General features: G+C 44.7%; 2 protein-coding genes across 2 annotated transcripts; both read left to right on the forward strand.

Annotated features, from left to right (window-relative positions):
- The first annotated feature begins 2,202 nt into the window (after window positions 1-2,202).
- LOC100825631 (SH3 domain-containing protein 2) lies at window positions 2,203-5,966 on the forward strand. The gene is made up of 10 exons (XM_003574132.4): window positions 2,203-2,487; window positions 2,624-2,740; window positions 2,834-2,903; window positions 2,986-3,137; window positions 3,712-3,813; window positions 4,463-4,663; window positions 4,759-4,821; window positions 4,924-5,079; window positions 5,188-5,262; window positions 5,484-5,966. Exons 1-10 carry the CDS (start codon window positions 2,428-2,430, stop codon window positions 5,598-5,600), a joined length of 1,113 nt encoding a protein of 370 aa, XP_003574180.1. The 5' UTR covers window positions 2,203-2,427; the 3' UTR covers window positions 5,601-5,966.
- A 2,559-nt stretch (window positions 5,967-8,525) lies between these two features.
- Window positions 8,526-9,339, forward strand: LOC112271674. The gene is made up of 2 exons (XM_024461419.1): window positions 8,526-9,231; window positions 9,326-9,339. The coding sequence occupies exons 1-2, from the start codon at window positions 8,526-8,528 to the stop codon at window positions 9,337-9,339; spliced, it is 720 nt and encodes a 239-aa protein (XP_024317187.1).
- The last annotated feature ends 5,442 nt before the right edge of the window (window positions 9,340-14,781 follow it).

Raw genomic sequence — 14,781 nt, forward strand, 5'->3', positions numbered from 1 at the left:
ACACCCACATGTCACATACAAGGTAAGCGTCAGACCTGACCTGACCCGCTAACCCTCTTCTTTACTCCCCTGCCTTACCCCCAACTTCTTCTGATCTTCACTTTTATGTGGCTTATACATGTGGGCCACACATGTCAGAAATGTTGTCAAATCCATTAAACTAACATATTGGGGTTACTTGAGAAAAATGGTCTTAAGAGTGTGGTTCTACGAGAAAATTAGTGTCAACCGCGGTTCTGTGCTACCATAGCAACAAAATGTGTGCTTTATGAAATTTACTCAATTTAAACCAATCTAATCATTCAGAAGATTCATAAAGCATTTAGAAAAATAAAACGAAGATACACAAAGAATATAAATCATTATACAAGTCTAACCGTGCAATCTGCGCGACCACGTACTCGACTCGAATATACCCGGTACAGCCCAGCTGGGGGCCCACAAGGAAGCCTACTACGACTCCAGGATTCCCTCATTGTAACCGACTTGGACTCTACTTTAGACCCGTATTTCCTGCATATATAAAAGACCAGGAGGGGGAGCTAAGAGGACACCCCAACTTAGAGACAAGTCGCATAGACGCACTCATCGACTCTGTGCATCTAGACTCTGCGACACCCCATTGTAATCGACTCAGCAATACAAATCCAACAAGCAGGACGTATGGGTATTACCTCATCGAGAGCCCTGAACCTGGGTAAATCGTGTCCCCTGTGTCCTTGTTAGCTGACAAGTTCGACAACACACGCTTGAAATCTTTTCTAGATACAAGTCCATCAATATTGACATTGTCGAAGTCACATCTTCGTCACCAGGATTTAACCGGCGCTATTCTTTCAGGTGACGTACCCGTCAACAGCGAGGCGTCTGCGGTGATCTGCCGGATCAGTCTTTCGGAGGTGCTCATAGGGGTAGGATGTGCGTGTGTGCGTTCATAGGGGTGATTGTACGTGCGTGTTGTGAGCGTCTTCGTTTGTACTGTGTTCCTAAAAAAAAGTTGCCACTTACGTCAAGTTTTGTCACAAGACACATGGCGTTATCGTAGGCACTCTTTCTGTTCGATTCGCTATTCTGATTTAGGAAAGCATCGTTGTTTAGGTCTTTACGTTAGGCCTTTCAAGAGAATTCACATGATGACCTGATGTTGTACGCGTGTGTCTAAACTCTCAAGTGCAGCCCTTTTCCGATTCAATTCCAACCGATCACCTACCGTCTCGTCTTCCCGTGCTCGTTTCGTTAAGCTGCACCCCTCAGGGTACCCCTGTTCTTCTCGTCGTCCTCTCTGATTTCATATGTAACATTTATTATCTTGGATGGGACCGATGGAGGCATTGGAGAGCGAGGGAGAGGCTCAGTTGTGGCGTTGGAGAGGTAGGGGAGCTGGTCCTGGCGATCGGACGTAGACGACACTAGTGTGGCACAAGCAGACGAATCGTTTCTAGTTTTTTTACCACAACCTTTACCAAGCTTGCACGTAAGAGCATGAGGTTCTGTGCAAAAGTATGTTTAAGTGGTTGGTTTGATTTTCATATTTGATCTGAACCGGACATTCTCGATTTAATGGTCTAAGTCGATAGTTTGCATCGGAAGGACTTTTACTGGATATGCCACTTATCATTACTAATTAGAAAGAGTACAAGAAACTCACGCTCACTGTGCTCGACACGAAAAATTCACCTTTGGTCATTGTATTTTGAAAAATGAAAATACAATCATTTAGTTTGACGAGATGTCTCATATATGATTACTGCGTGCGAGAATGTATTCACTTGAAGTTGCAAGTTGACAATAGTTGACATACACATAGATGTAAAATACGCGCACAACGCAACGACCTGTGTCTTTTTAGTTTAGTTCCACGTCCCTCCAATTTCCCATGCACTTGTTTGGAGAGGGACAAGAGGAGGGAGGAAGAGGATGAGTCCAAGATTACGAGTGAACTGTTTGGTGAAGCTCACGTTTCAAAATAGGACTATCAAATTAGTTTTCTCCGTTTCATAATTCTTGTCCAAATCTTACGTGTATCGTGTATCTAGACACCTTTAGAAATAAATATTTTTTTTTTGACAAATTTGACACAAGAATTATGAAACGGAGGCTTGCCGTCGATCTCAAAACAGACAAAACATCGCAAAACATCATACCGTCCGATCTTTACCACCGAACCAAAGAAAGGGAAGAGAACCGAAAATATAAGGGGAAAGAGAAAGGAGAGCGGAGCAGTCCTGACCGGAGCCGCAGAAGCCTCAAGCCACCACCCTCCCCTCCTCTCTTGGCTGTGAACTCCGATTCAGATCTCCCCTCCCCTCCCACCGACCGGACCCCCTTCCATTTCCAATCCTCCCCACCTCTGTCTCTTGCGGATCTGGCCGACCTCTTCAACGTACAGGGAGCTAGCAGCTGGTGGGGCGGCGGAGGCGGTGGCCAATGGACGCCATCCGGAAGCAGGCATCCAAGCTCCGTGAGCAGGTCGCCCGGCAGCAGCAGGTGAGCAGCCTACGGCACACAAGCCCCTTCAGGATTCCGTGTCCCTCCCTCCCTCCAGGCACGGGGATCCCCTCGAGCTCGAGATCTCCTGTGATGTCGCCAAGGCTCTGAAACGGCTGTGCGTTGCGTGTCGCAGGCTGTGCTGAAGCAGTTCGGGGGCGGGTACGGCGCGGACAGCGTGTTCGCGGACGAGGGTGAGGCGCAGCAGCACACCAAGCTCGAGAAGCTCTATATCTCCACGCGCGCCGCCAAGGTAAAACCGGATGGTTTCCTCCCAGTCCTTAGTTCTTCGCCCCCTCCTAGTTTTCGCTTACAAATAGATTTTTTTTGCCCCCTCATGCTCCAGCATTTCCAAAGGGATATAGTTCGCGGGGTCGAGGGCTACATCGTCACTGGCTCGAAGCAAGTCGAAATTGGTAATGTTCTCGCTGCAATGCATATCCAATTTTGAGTTTTGGAACGTGGTGGTGGCCTGTAATACGTGTGGTGGTTTCACAGGGAATAAGTTATGTGAGGATGGCAAGAAGTATGGTGTCGAGAACACCTGTACCAGTGGGAGCACGTTGTCGAGGGCGGCATTGAGTTTTGCGAAGGCACGATCCTTGATGGAGAAGGAACGCGGGAACCTGCTGAAAGCGTTTGGCACTCAGGTATTCATTCCTTTTCGGTTCCTACCCCGTAATGTATAAAAACACGGGCTTATATAGCATGCACATGTACAATTAGTTATGATGCTGATGCGTAACGGTTTATTAAGTTCTAGTTTTATTATAGTCTACATGGCTAATTGCAATTTATTAGGAGCTGAAGGTTTGTTGTACGTCATCATTTCCACTTTTAGTTATTACTTAGCTTGGGAACAAAAACACCGCCGTCTTTACATTTCCTGTGTCATAGCATACTGGTAGGGTAGTAGTTAAGTAAATTTATGTGTTCGTACAAGCTGCCGGTGTTCTAAATGGTGTTTGCCATTTATGAAACTGTGGTTATCACCAAATATAGAGCTCGGGTGGGACTGATAGTTCCAGAACTTTTTCCCTGATATCTTGTTAGTTATTCCTTAAAAAAAACAGAAGTAGAAGATAGAGCATGCAAGGTATGTGATGATTTTCTCTTTTAGATTATGACTGTTGCTAACTAATGGAGTCGTAAATTACTGGAGCTGTCCCTTTGTTCCGTGTTTTCTATTGGTGATATTTATGTACTGATAGCTTTTATTTTCAGGTGGCAGAACCACTGAGGGCTATGGTGATGGGAGCTCCTTTAGAAGATGCGCGTCACCTTGCCCAAAGATATGACAGAATGCGTCAAGAAGCCGAAGCACAGGTTATTTCACGATGAGATATTGTTTAGTTACCTTTGCCTCCACATGGCCTAAACAACATCCATTACTAAGTTACTAAATGGCATAGCAAAATATTATTGCTTCGTAAACCAATTAAACTTCTAGAATGAAGGCAGAGGGTAGCCGTTTTTGTTTTCTTTGGCGAATGCCATATCTATTCCATCAAATCAACGATTGTCTTCCGAGGAAGATCATGTGGAACGTGGATAACTACCATATGCAACTCATTATCTGGATATTTCATGTAATACATGTTATTTTCATGCATGTCTATTCTGTGCTAAAATCTGATAGCTATTGATCAGAAGCAGTTTAATTTTCAATTGGCTTGAAGTTCATTGGCACATAACAACCAGAGGAAGTACACTATATTCTCGACTTAGTCGATATTTTCTTATTTGATTTTCCATGTGAGGGTGATGTGCGAACCCCTGTGGAACTACATTTTTTATAAGCATCACTTCCCTGTTAATTAACTTTTCTATTGTTGCCCAGGCATTTGCTCTTACCATTAGTTTCTTCCCACTATTTTACTATTGCATTATAAATTTGGACATCAGGCTGTTTATATTTTACCATATTCATTTTGTTATCCTTCGAAACTTAGCGAGGTATCCATGAGCTTTGCAGGCTATTGAAGTTTCAAAGCGCCAAATGAAATTAAGAGAGACATCTGGAAATGGTGATATGATTTCAAGGTTAGAAGCTGCTGAGTCAAAGCTGCAAGAGTTAAAATCAAATATGGGGACTTTAGGCAAAGAAGCTGTTGCAGCAATGACTGCTGTTGAAGCCCAACAACAAAGGCTGACATTGCAACGACTTATCGCGATGGTATATTTTAACTTTGTTTAGTTGGATTGGTTCACTTCATTCTTGTTTGCCTTAAGCTCTACTATTGCTTCAAATGACACCCGACCTGACTGAAGGTTGAATCTGAGAGAAGTTACCACCAAAGGGTCCTACAAATTCTAGATCAACTTGAAAGAGAGGTACTGATGGTTCTGTATAGCATCCTAATCACAATTATACAAGAAAGAAGCCTGTGCATATTGAGAAATGTCTTGGTTGATTCAGCACTGTTTATGTTACAGATGGTATCGGAGCGCCAAAGAATTGAAGGAGCACCTCCTCCAGTTATTGAGAGTTCTATGCCGCCGCCACCTTCATATGAAGAAGTTAATGGTATATTCATGAGGACTCCAACAGTTGCAGAATTGGTTGAGACAGTGGAGCACTTCTTGGCTGAGGTAACCAATCATCTCTCCTCATGATACACAAGTTCAAAGCTTGCTAGTAATTTGTTTGACCTGTTGATATTTTTCTGCTGATTGCTATGTATGCCCTTTGTTTGTCAGGCCATTCAGTCCTACCGAGCTGAGAGTGAAACTGAGCTCAACCTGTCGACTGGCGACTACATAGTGGTCCGGAAGGTACGGTCTTCTCTTATCCTACCAGCAGCTTTAAACCAGTTGCTTGCCGGATTTCATTTGTTGCTGTCGCATATGCTTTTTACATCAAGACCAGATGCAACAACTTTGATGCCAGCTCGAATCCCTATCGCATGCTGAATTTTCTTAGTGTCTCGATGCCATTATAGCCAACTTCCACCTGACTGTCCTAAACTTCTGTTGATAACTTATTACTTAATCAGGTGTCAAACAATGGATGGACTGAAGGGGAATGCAGGGGGAAGGCTGGTTGGTTCCCTTCCGAGTACATCGAAAAGCGGGACCGCGTACTAGCGAGCAAAGTTGCCCAGGTCTTCTAGAAGTTCATTGAGACGTACACATGAGGTCCCTGGTGTTGTACAATGTGCATTCCGTTGTCCCTTTATTATCTCCCAAGATGGTGGTCAGTGAAGAACTCGTGGATTTTTCTTTTATGTTCCATTCTTTTTGTGAAAACACCTGCCGAGAGGATGGCTTGCTGGTGCGGTGCCTCATGGCCATGTGCTCATGGCTAGCTGTCTGTAGTTCTGTACTGTTCAGGTTATACGGCAGGGAACCGAACACTTGGTTCATCTCCATTCTCCCTCAAGTATACAGTGACTTAACAAATTTATTCCCAAAGTACATATATATCTCAAGTAGAAATCCGTCAGAGTTTTGAAGTACCAAAGGCTTTTTCTAAACAATCGAAAACTGAGACCCCGTTTCTGAAGCGAGATTTTACTGGTTTCTGTGAGAATTGAACAGTCTACTGTAAAATTTGCGTGAAATTCACGCGTTTCGTATGACAACATGTACTGTCCACGTATTTGTGGTAACTTTGGCATTTTGCAGCTGTACGTTGTGCTGGTGCTGGTGGTGGGCTTCGCCTATCCTTACTAATGTGAGTTTTTTTTCCTGAACTGCTTACCAATGTGAGTTAAGGCCGAAGTTTGTCGTGGACTCGCAACTAGAGATGGCAATTGGTATGTCCAAAGCCAAACACAAAAAGTCCAACTAAATCTAAATAAAATTGCTCTAGTCCATATCAACCAAATTCAGTAAGTTAATGCCCACGTCCATCCAAGTCAAAATACAAAAGATCAAGAAATATCCAAATCCAATTGTTTACATAGGAGGCGCACATCAACCATATGGGGATGAACAATCACAACAACGTCAACTGTCAACTGAAATATATTAGTGCGGTTTGGCAATCTCACCTACTCCGCAAGGCATGACTACGAGCGCTGTCTCTCATGTGCTGAAACAACATGGTATAGTCGACGACAAATCCCGCAAGCAGGGACGGTCCGTCCACCACTTCCATGGGCGCGGGACCATCCTCTCGTGATCTCGTGTCTAGCGCACCAGCTTTTGTCTAGTTTGTTTGAACTATCCCACGGTGCATTTATATATTTGTAATTAGTTTGCTAATTACAAATCCAACGTATGATAAACATGCGTGAAGATTTTGTTCATCTGGAAATCCAACATATGATAACGACAGGTACATGCCACGTTATCATCTCGATTCTTTGGAACATCTGGAAAAGAAGGAATGCTTTGGTCTTTAACAACGTTATGGAAGAGCCGCATGTTGTGGCCCAAAGATGCTCCTTCGATATCACCTTATGGTCCTTCCGCTGTTCATCCTCAGCTAAGAAATCAATTCTAACCGACTGGGGTCTCATGCTCATGCATCTTACATCGTCCCTGTAATTTGAAATCTCCTTCTCTGCCCCTTGTAAATTCCTTTGTAAATTTTCGTTTGGTTCAATAAAGTTGTGCAGGCTGGCCTTGGCCCGCCATAGTTCGGATCAAAAAATAAAGAGTAAAATACACCCGCGGTTCCTATTCTTTCGCGAAAGTGTCAAGTAGGTCCCTCATCTTTGAAAATGCACGTTTGGGTTCCTTATGTTTGTTAAGTGGTTCATTTCAGGTCCCTCGCGTGTATGCACAGGTTCGGCCGCGTGACGTGGATGCCACCTATCCTTTGGGCCCACACGACTGACGTGCGTGCAATCTTACAGAAACCCCCCCAACCTTTTCTCCTCTCATTTTCGCTCTCTCCTTCTCCTTCTCCCTCCCAAACCGGCGTTCGACGAGGCGACTAGGCGGCGGAGGGGGCTGGCGGCGCCGGCGCGATTGCTTGGCGCCAGAGTTCGCCGCCGGCGAGATGGAACCAGCCTGCTGGCTGCCAGGGGCGCCACAACCGCAGTACGGTACGAAATCCGGCTATTCTCAACCCTAATCTCTCCGATTCCAAACCCTAACCTCGTCGGTCCTTTTGATTTGGTCGGTTCTCCTGTAGTGGGTGATGAGTAGAACAAATTTGTAACATAAATTTTGTCCTTTTCATTGGTAGGAATAAGTGACATGCTTTTCTCTGTGGAAATCCATCATGGGGGGTTCTTTTGCGGATTTGGCATGAATAAGAGCTATGTAGATGGATAAATTGACTACTTTGATGGATGTGTGGTGGATACATGGTCGCCTTTGTGGCTTAAGGATTTCATAGAACAGCTAGGATATGATCACTCCAAGTGCAAAGTGTATTGGTTGCTATTGGGAAGAATCTTGATGATGGGTTGCGCATCATTGACCGTGACATAGACACTTTAGGCATGTCATCTGTGGTTCCCAAGTTTCAGTCCTTCTCACTGTATGTGGACCATAAAGATGATTTGTATAGCAACATTGTCCTGGATGATGTTTGCATAGTTGGGTCACCAACTTTGCCTGCTGTTATAAGCCCAATGAAGCCTGGCATGAACATTCCAGAAAGGAGCAGCCCAAGAGCGAAGAGAAATATGTTTGCAACAGATGTTGAAGAAGATAGCAGTGGCAATAGTTCTGATGACAGTGGATCCGAATGGTTTGACTCTGACAATGAGTTACAGAAAGATGATGATGATCTTTTTGAAGATTGTGTAGATCACGACCTGTATGAGAAGAGTGCACAAAGAAAGAAGAAAGCAGCAGACTCTGAAAGTGAATATGATTCAGAAGAGATGGACTTGCCATTCAAAGAAGAAGATGAATCAGAGAATGAAGAAGTCACAGTAGTTGATGCAGCAGGAAAGAAATAGAAGAAGAAGAAAAAGAAAGTAGAGCTTACAACATTCAAGGCTGAGAATATGAAAAAGGTGAGTTTCCAACTAGGCATGGTGTTCCCCACAGTTGTGCATCTTAGGAAGGCAATATAAGAATACATCATACAAAATAGAGTGCCTATCAAGTTTGCAAAGAATGACAAGAGGATAATGGCTCATTGTGATGAAGACTGCTCCTGGTTTCTATTTGCCTCACCTGACAGTAGGACAGACAGTTGGGTTGTGAAGTCCTATGTTGGGAAGCACACATGTTCTAGGGAATGGGAACTGACACAGTTTATAGCAAAGTACCTAGCAGCCAAGTACTTGGAAAAATTCAGGGCAGATGATAAGATGTCACTAAGGAATTTTGCTAGAATAGTCCAAGCAGACTACAACATGACCCCATCTAGGAGCAAGCTTGCAAGAGCAAGAAGGCTAGCAATGAAGCAGATCTATGGAGATGAGCTGAAGCAATACAACTTATTGTGGGACTATTCAGCAGAGATTAGGAGATCAAACCCTGGATCAAGGATGTTTCTGAATCTCTCTGATGGCAAGTTCAGCAGTATGTACATATCACTGGATGCATGCAAAAGAGGATTCCTTCTAGGTTGTAGGCCCTTCATCTGCATTGATGGGTGCCATCTGAAAACAAAATTTGGTGGGCAATTGTTAACAGCAGTGGGAGTGGACCCAAATGATTGCATTTTCCCCATAGCAATGGCTCTAGTTGAGGTGGAAGATACTCCTACATGGAAATGGTTCCTGCAGACATTGAAAGAAGATCTTGGCATTGAGAATACATCCCAATGGACTCTCATGAGTGATAGGCAGAAGGGATTGATAAATGCTGTGAATGCACTGTTTCCTGACAGTAATCATAGGTTCTGTGTGAGGCATCTTCATCAAAACTTTGCTAAGAAGTGGAAAGGTGATCTGTATAAGAACAAGGTGTGGGCTATTGCTAGGTACTACACCATAGATGACTGGACCAAAAACATGGATGAGATGAAGCAACTGGATGAAGAAGCATATGAATACTTGGAAAAAGTTGAACCTAGTGCTTGGTGCAGAGCTTTCTTCAGTGAGTTCCCCAAGTGTGACATGCTATTGAATAACAACTGTGAAGTGTTTAACAAGTAAGTGTGTAATTCTATACAAGTTTATGTCTTTCCTTAGTCTTCTGTACATAAGATCTACAACATGTCACATGTTCATTTCATGCATATGTAGGTATATTCTTGATGCTAGAGAATTGCCCATTCTTAGCATGGTAGATAAGATCAAGAACCAGCTGATGACAAGGTTTTATGCCAAGAACAAAGAGTGTAAAGAGTGGTCTGGTACAATTTGTCCTAAGATAAGGAAGAAATTAGACAAGCAAGCAGATATGGCAAACAATTGTTTCTGTCTACCTGCTAGTAAAGGAGTCTTTCAGGTGACTGGACTGATAGGGCAGTATACAGTTGATATTCTGAAAGAGGAATGCTCTTGCAGAAGATGGCAGCTCATAGGGGTGCCATGTAGGCATGCAATCAGTTGTCTTAGGCCTGAAAGGATCAAGCTTGAAGATAAGGTGTCAAAATGCTTCTCCATTGCTGCATTCAAGCAGGCATATGGTGAGGTCATAATGCCCTGCAGAGATCAAGCTGAGTGGCAGAAAATGAATGGGATAGAGGTGAAGCCACCAAAATAGGACAAAGTAGTTGGTAGACCAAAACTTAAAAGGAAGAAAAACCCTGTTGAGGAGGAGCAACGCACAAAGATGAGCAGGTATAGACTCATTGGGCATTGCAGTGCACGTAACCAAGCTGGACATAACAAGAGGAGATGCCCTGGTTTAGGCAGAGGTGATCAAGCTGCTGCTGCTGCCCAAGATCAAACAGTTGCTGAGGCTGAAGCTGAAGCTGCCCAAGCTGCTGCTGCTGCCCAAGATCAACCAGCTGCTGAGGCTGAAGCTGAAGCTGCCCAAGCTGCTGCTGTTGCCCAGGCTGATGTTGTTCCTGCAAAGAAGTTTCCTGTCAAAAGGAGGACAAGGTTTGCAACTAGTACAACTGAAGCACCTCATGCAGATGCTCATAAGAAGAAACGTGTAGCTACCAAGAGAAGAATGACTTCTGCAAGTCCAACTGTGGCTGAGTCTGGTACAATAGATTTTCATGGACTCTTACCTCAGAATTTATCAGTGCTTCAAATTCTATCACATGTACACAGTTCATTCAAATTGAATCATTTCCAATTGAGTACTCTTTCCAATTTGGTTGTGACATGACTACTATTTCACATGCTTTCCAGGGTGCATCAACTCAGCATTCCCAAGCACCAGCTCCTCTACCTGAAAGTACATTCATTGCTGACTGTAGAGATGCAATGCCTGTGCCAAGAGCCACCACAGCTATACTTGGTCTAGCAGGACAAGGGAGAAAAACACAAAAAACAAAGGAGAACAAGAAACCAGCTGCTTAGAAGGGAAGTGAAGACATGAGGGAAATACATTTTGGATAGATAGTAAGGAGTGATATGTGCACATTTTGGACAGACAGAGGGAAGTACATTTTGGATAGACAATAGTTAGTTTCCACTTGGTTTGGGATGTAGGGGACATCCACACCACAGAACTGTAATGATTATGGTATGTTATTTTGGTTCTAGTACTTATGCTCAGTGAACTGTAATGCATGGATGATGATTCTGGATGATGTTGCACTTCTAAGTTCTGAAATTAGGTTTTGCGGAGTACTCTTTTCTGTGTGCATGAATGAACGATTTCTGTGATGTTTATAGTTGTTGTCAAAGTTTCCTGATATTTCAAACAAAATGCTGTCAAAATTTCTTGAAAAGTGACAAAAAACAAATAAAATGCTGCCAAAATTTCCTGCAACTTGACAAAAAACAAATAAACAAACAAAATGCTGTTTAACACCACAAGTATTGAGCCAGCCTCAAACTTCAATAAGCCAAGAGTACTCTTAAGCCAACAACAAATATTCTTCTTGTTTTGAATTCAACTCATACATCAACAGGTCACTTTTATTTCTGAGCAACCAAATACACCATCAGTGCAACTAACACCACAATACACATAAGGTCATCTTGCATAAACCAATCAAATCTTCTATCTTTTCCAGGATCTGCTGCATCTCATCCTTCTTCTCCACCTTCTCAACCTTCTTCTCCACATTCTTCATAGCCTTCTGCTCCACCTTGTGCTCTTGTTCTTCAATCTCTCCAGCTGAATCAATGCAAGGAATTACCACACCAATGCTTGATAAATAATCAACATAGCTGTCTTCTCCATCTTCCCAGTGGAAGAAGTTGCAACCCCCTTTTCCATTCTGTCCAAATCATAAGCTCCAATCAATCAACCGTGCAAACACAAACCAAAAGATTCAGATAATTGCACCAAAGCAATGCTTACCCTGTGATTAGGACACTTGTAAAACACCCTATCAGGATTCTGCTCTGGTTTGGAGACCAGACACACGGCGCTCCGGACCCGGCAGCAGGGGCATCTCACCAACGGCAGCAGGGGGATCTCCAGTGCAGCGGCTGCTGCTGGTGGCGGCGCCACTGCTCCTGCCTTCCTTCCTCTCTTCATCACCGGCAGCAGGGGGATATCCAGTGAACTCCCGGCAGCAGGCGGCTAGGGTTGCCGGCGCTTCGCACAGGCACAGGCAGAGGAGAACGGGGGAGAAGGAGAAGGAGAGAGCGAAAATGAGAGGAGAAAAGGTTGGGAGGGTTTTCTGTAAGATTGCATGCCACGTCGTCGCCTGACGTGTGGGCCCAAAGGATAGGTGGCATCCACGTCACGCGGCCGAACCTGTGCATACACGCGAAGGACCTGTGATGAACCACTTAACAAACATAAGGGACCCAAACGTGCATCTTCAAAGATAAGGGACCTACTTGACACTTTCGTGAAAGAATAGAGACCGCGGATGTATTTTACTCAAAAATAAACATGTGTGAAGATTTTGTTTGGTCTACCCCAGCTTGGCGCCGGGGAAGGAACGTCGCCCCGTGAATGGACGGCACCATCAACTTTCCTCCTATACACACGTCTCCAGCACATTCCTTGCGGCTCATCAGCTCGATCGTGGAGCAGATCCAGCGGCCGGCCGGCGTGCCACCAAACGCTCTCGCTCGGGGAAGAGAAGATTGCATGCAGCAGAGGACGACTGATGCAGCATGCAGCCTCTGAGACTCTGAATTCAGATGATCGATCCTGATTCGCGCCCCCACCGACGAAGCAGTAGAAAAGGCGATCAGCGTTTCGTCTCCATCGATGCCGATGCGTGTGACGTTTCGGACGCGGGCGCGCTAGCTCTCCACACGTACCACGGGAAAGTCGTAGAGCGTGACACGCTGACAGCCGCCTGGCCTTGGCCTGGTCATATGTGGGCATGCGGCCGTGGCGTACGAGTATCCTTATTAGCTCGCCCGGCATCCGTCCAGCAGCTATCAATCTTCAAAATTTCAATACCATTGGTCGTATTCGTATAGCGTGCAGCGGTGGGTGGCACTGACGTCGCGGGTGCGGCAGCCAGACGTACGCATGGGGCCGGTGGCGGTGAGCAAGACGGCGGCGCCACCCGAACGCCGTCACATCGGTACGTGAAACGGAAACACTAGTTAATTGTTTGGTGGCAATCAGGCCTACAGATTACACTAGTGTTAAATTTGTTAGTGCGTCCTTTTTGCCGACTGGCTGGTGGAGTTTGGAGAAGCCGATCTAGTACTCCTACTAGCTTGCAATTGGAATTGATTATTAATTAATTAGTCTGGATACATACATGGCACCGGAATCTAGCCAACTAGGAAGATCTCGAGAGTGACCCGAGCGCAGGGAACATGGAGTGGCACACAGTCGTCCCTTTCCCTCTCTGATTTTCGACCGTGGATATGATTAACTATTAATTTATGATGGATTGATCACCTCAGTACGTACCTCACCGGACCGTAGCTAGCTAGCCAGCCCTTTGCACCAATGGGACAAAACATTCTTATCTTGCTTGATTCTACCACTCAACTTGAAGCAGCAGACCATGTCGCTTTAATCGACCCAACACCAAACTTTCTAGGAATCTTTGAGGGGCCGCTACAATTATTTACCGTATGCATCAGTGAGTGAGCGTCGCATTTCGTCAGGATGGGATCACCATTTTTTGATCGATCATGCCCAATTTGATTTCTGCATCATTATCATTTGAATATATATATATGGAGAAGCTTACATGAAGCAATCATTATGTTATGGGTCAAAAGGCCATACAGGCCGGGGCTACCCATGCACTAGCTGAGTACCCCGTATATAACTAGTGGCTCTAGCGGTTATACTGTTACAATCAACGAATTAAGTCTAAGCGTAGTTGAGTTCGCAGCAACAATAGAGAGTTTATTAGTATAACTTTTCAATGGTTTTTATGCAACTAATTATTTTGCAAATACGTGTCGTGATGCCATCCACCGTGATACAGCAAGAACAAGTCGAGGTGTCATGAGCCCTATGCCCCTATGTAGGTCTAGACCACCTCAGTCCTCGGCAGCCTATACAATTATGCATGCATGCACCTAGGTCCTAGGCCAATAACACGCACCAAGATATATAATGAAGTTGGTACAATGCCAAATATAGTGATGACGCCCCATCCTAAGACAGCGGACGTGGTGGAAGTAATCTTACGATCTGCCTTAGTTCCTTACATTAAGTAGAGTACATTTTGTGGTTGAGTGAATTTCAGTCTTCCCTCCCTCCGTGAGTGTCACTTTGTGACACCTTTTACCTCATTACCGAAAATTCTACAAAATTACTCTATTTATGCAACTTTGTTCCAGATTTATCACTTTTAACAAATTCCCCCATTCTGTCAGGTTGAGTCTGTTGATAGGTTGAAAGCGCATTCCTCCTAGACATGAATAGGGAAAAAGGCGGCTCCCAAGCTAGTTAGGCCCGACTAGCTCCGTGACTTGGGCTGCACCACCTAATTAACTCGCCCCTTTCTGTCACTTGCAAGCTAATAAGGATTTGGCAACGTCGGCGACTAGCCATCGGCTTAAGTTTGCCGGTACTTCCACATTTCGAGACTTCTTCCTCCATTGAGAAGAACGGGCACCCGAAGAAGTTGTGATTTCGACAATGTCCATGGGCTTTGTGTTTAGGGAGAGCGACATATGTGTTGGCGATTCCGTCGGCTAACAAAGACACAGGGGACACGGTTTTACTCAGGTTTGGAGCCCTTGGAAGGTAATACCCCTACGTCCTGCTTGTCTGATCTGATATTGATGGAGAGATTACAATGTTGACGTGGAGGCTAGATGCACAGATTTGATCTGACGTGTATGATAGATGAGATTTGTGTCGGGGAAGAGTGTTGTGAGTTGTCCTCCTTAGCTCCCCCTCCTGGTCCTTTATATATGCAGGAAG

This window comes from Brachypodium distachyon, chromosome 3, assembly GCF_000005505.3.
Source record: "Brachypodium distachyon strain Bd21 chromosome 3, Brachypodium_distachyon_v3.0, whole genome shotgun sequence".
NCBI classification, from domain to species: Eukaryota; Viridiplantae; Streptophyta; class Magnoliopsida; order Poales; family Poaceae; genus Brachypodium; species Brachypodium distachyon.

What these genes read in the sequence shown, in the direction of transcription:
- LOC100825631 (XM_003574132.4), top strand. Translation starts at nt 2,428, where the DNA reads ATGGACGCCATCCGGAAGCAGGCATCCAAGCTCCGTGAGCAGGTCGCC. An exon ending in TGCAACGACTTATCGCGATG is followed by an intron (nt 4,664 to 4,758) that starts GTATATTTTAAC and finishes ACCTGACTGAAG; the next exon opens with GTTGAATCTGAGAGAAGTTA. An exon ending in TAGATCAACTTGAAAGAGAG is followed by an intron (nt 4,822 to 4,923) that starts GTACTGATGGTT and finishes TTTATGTTACAG; the next exon opens with ATGGTATCGGAGCGCCAAAG.
- LOC112271674 (XM_024461419.1), top strand. Translation starts at nt 8,526, where the DNA reads ATGGCTCATTGTGATGAAGACTGCTCCTGGTTTCTATTTGCCTCACCT.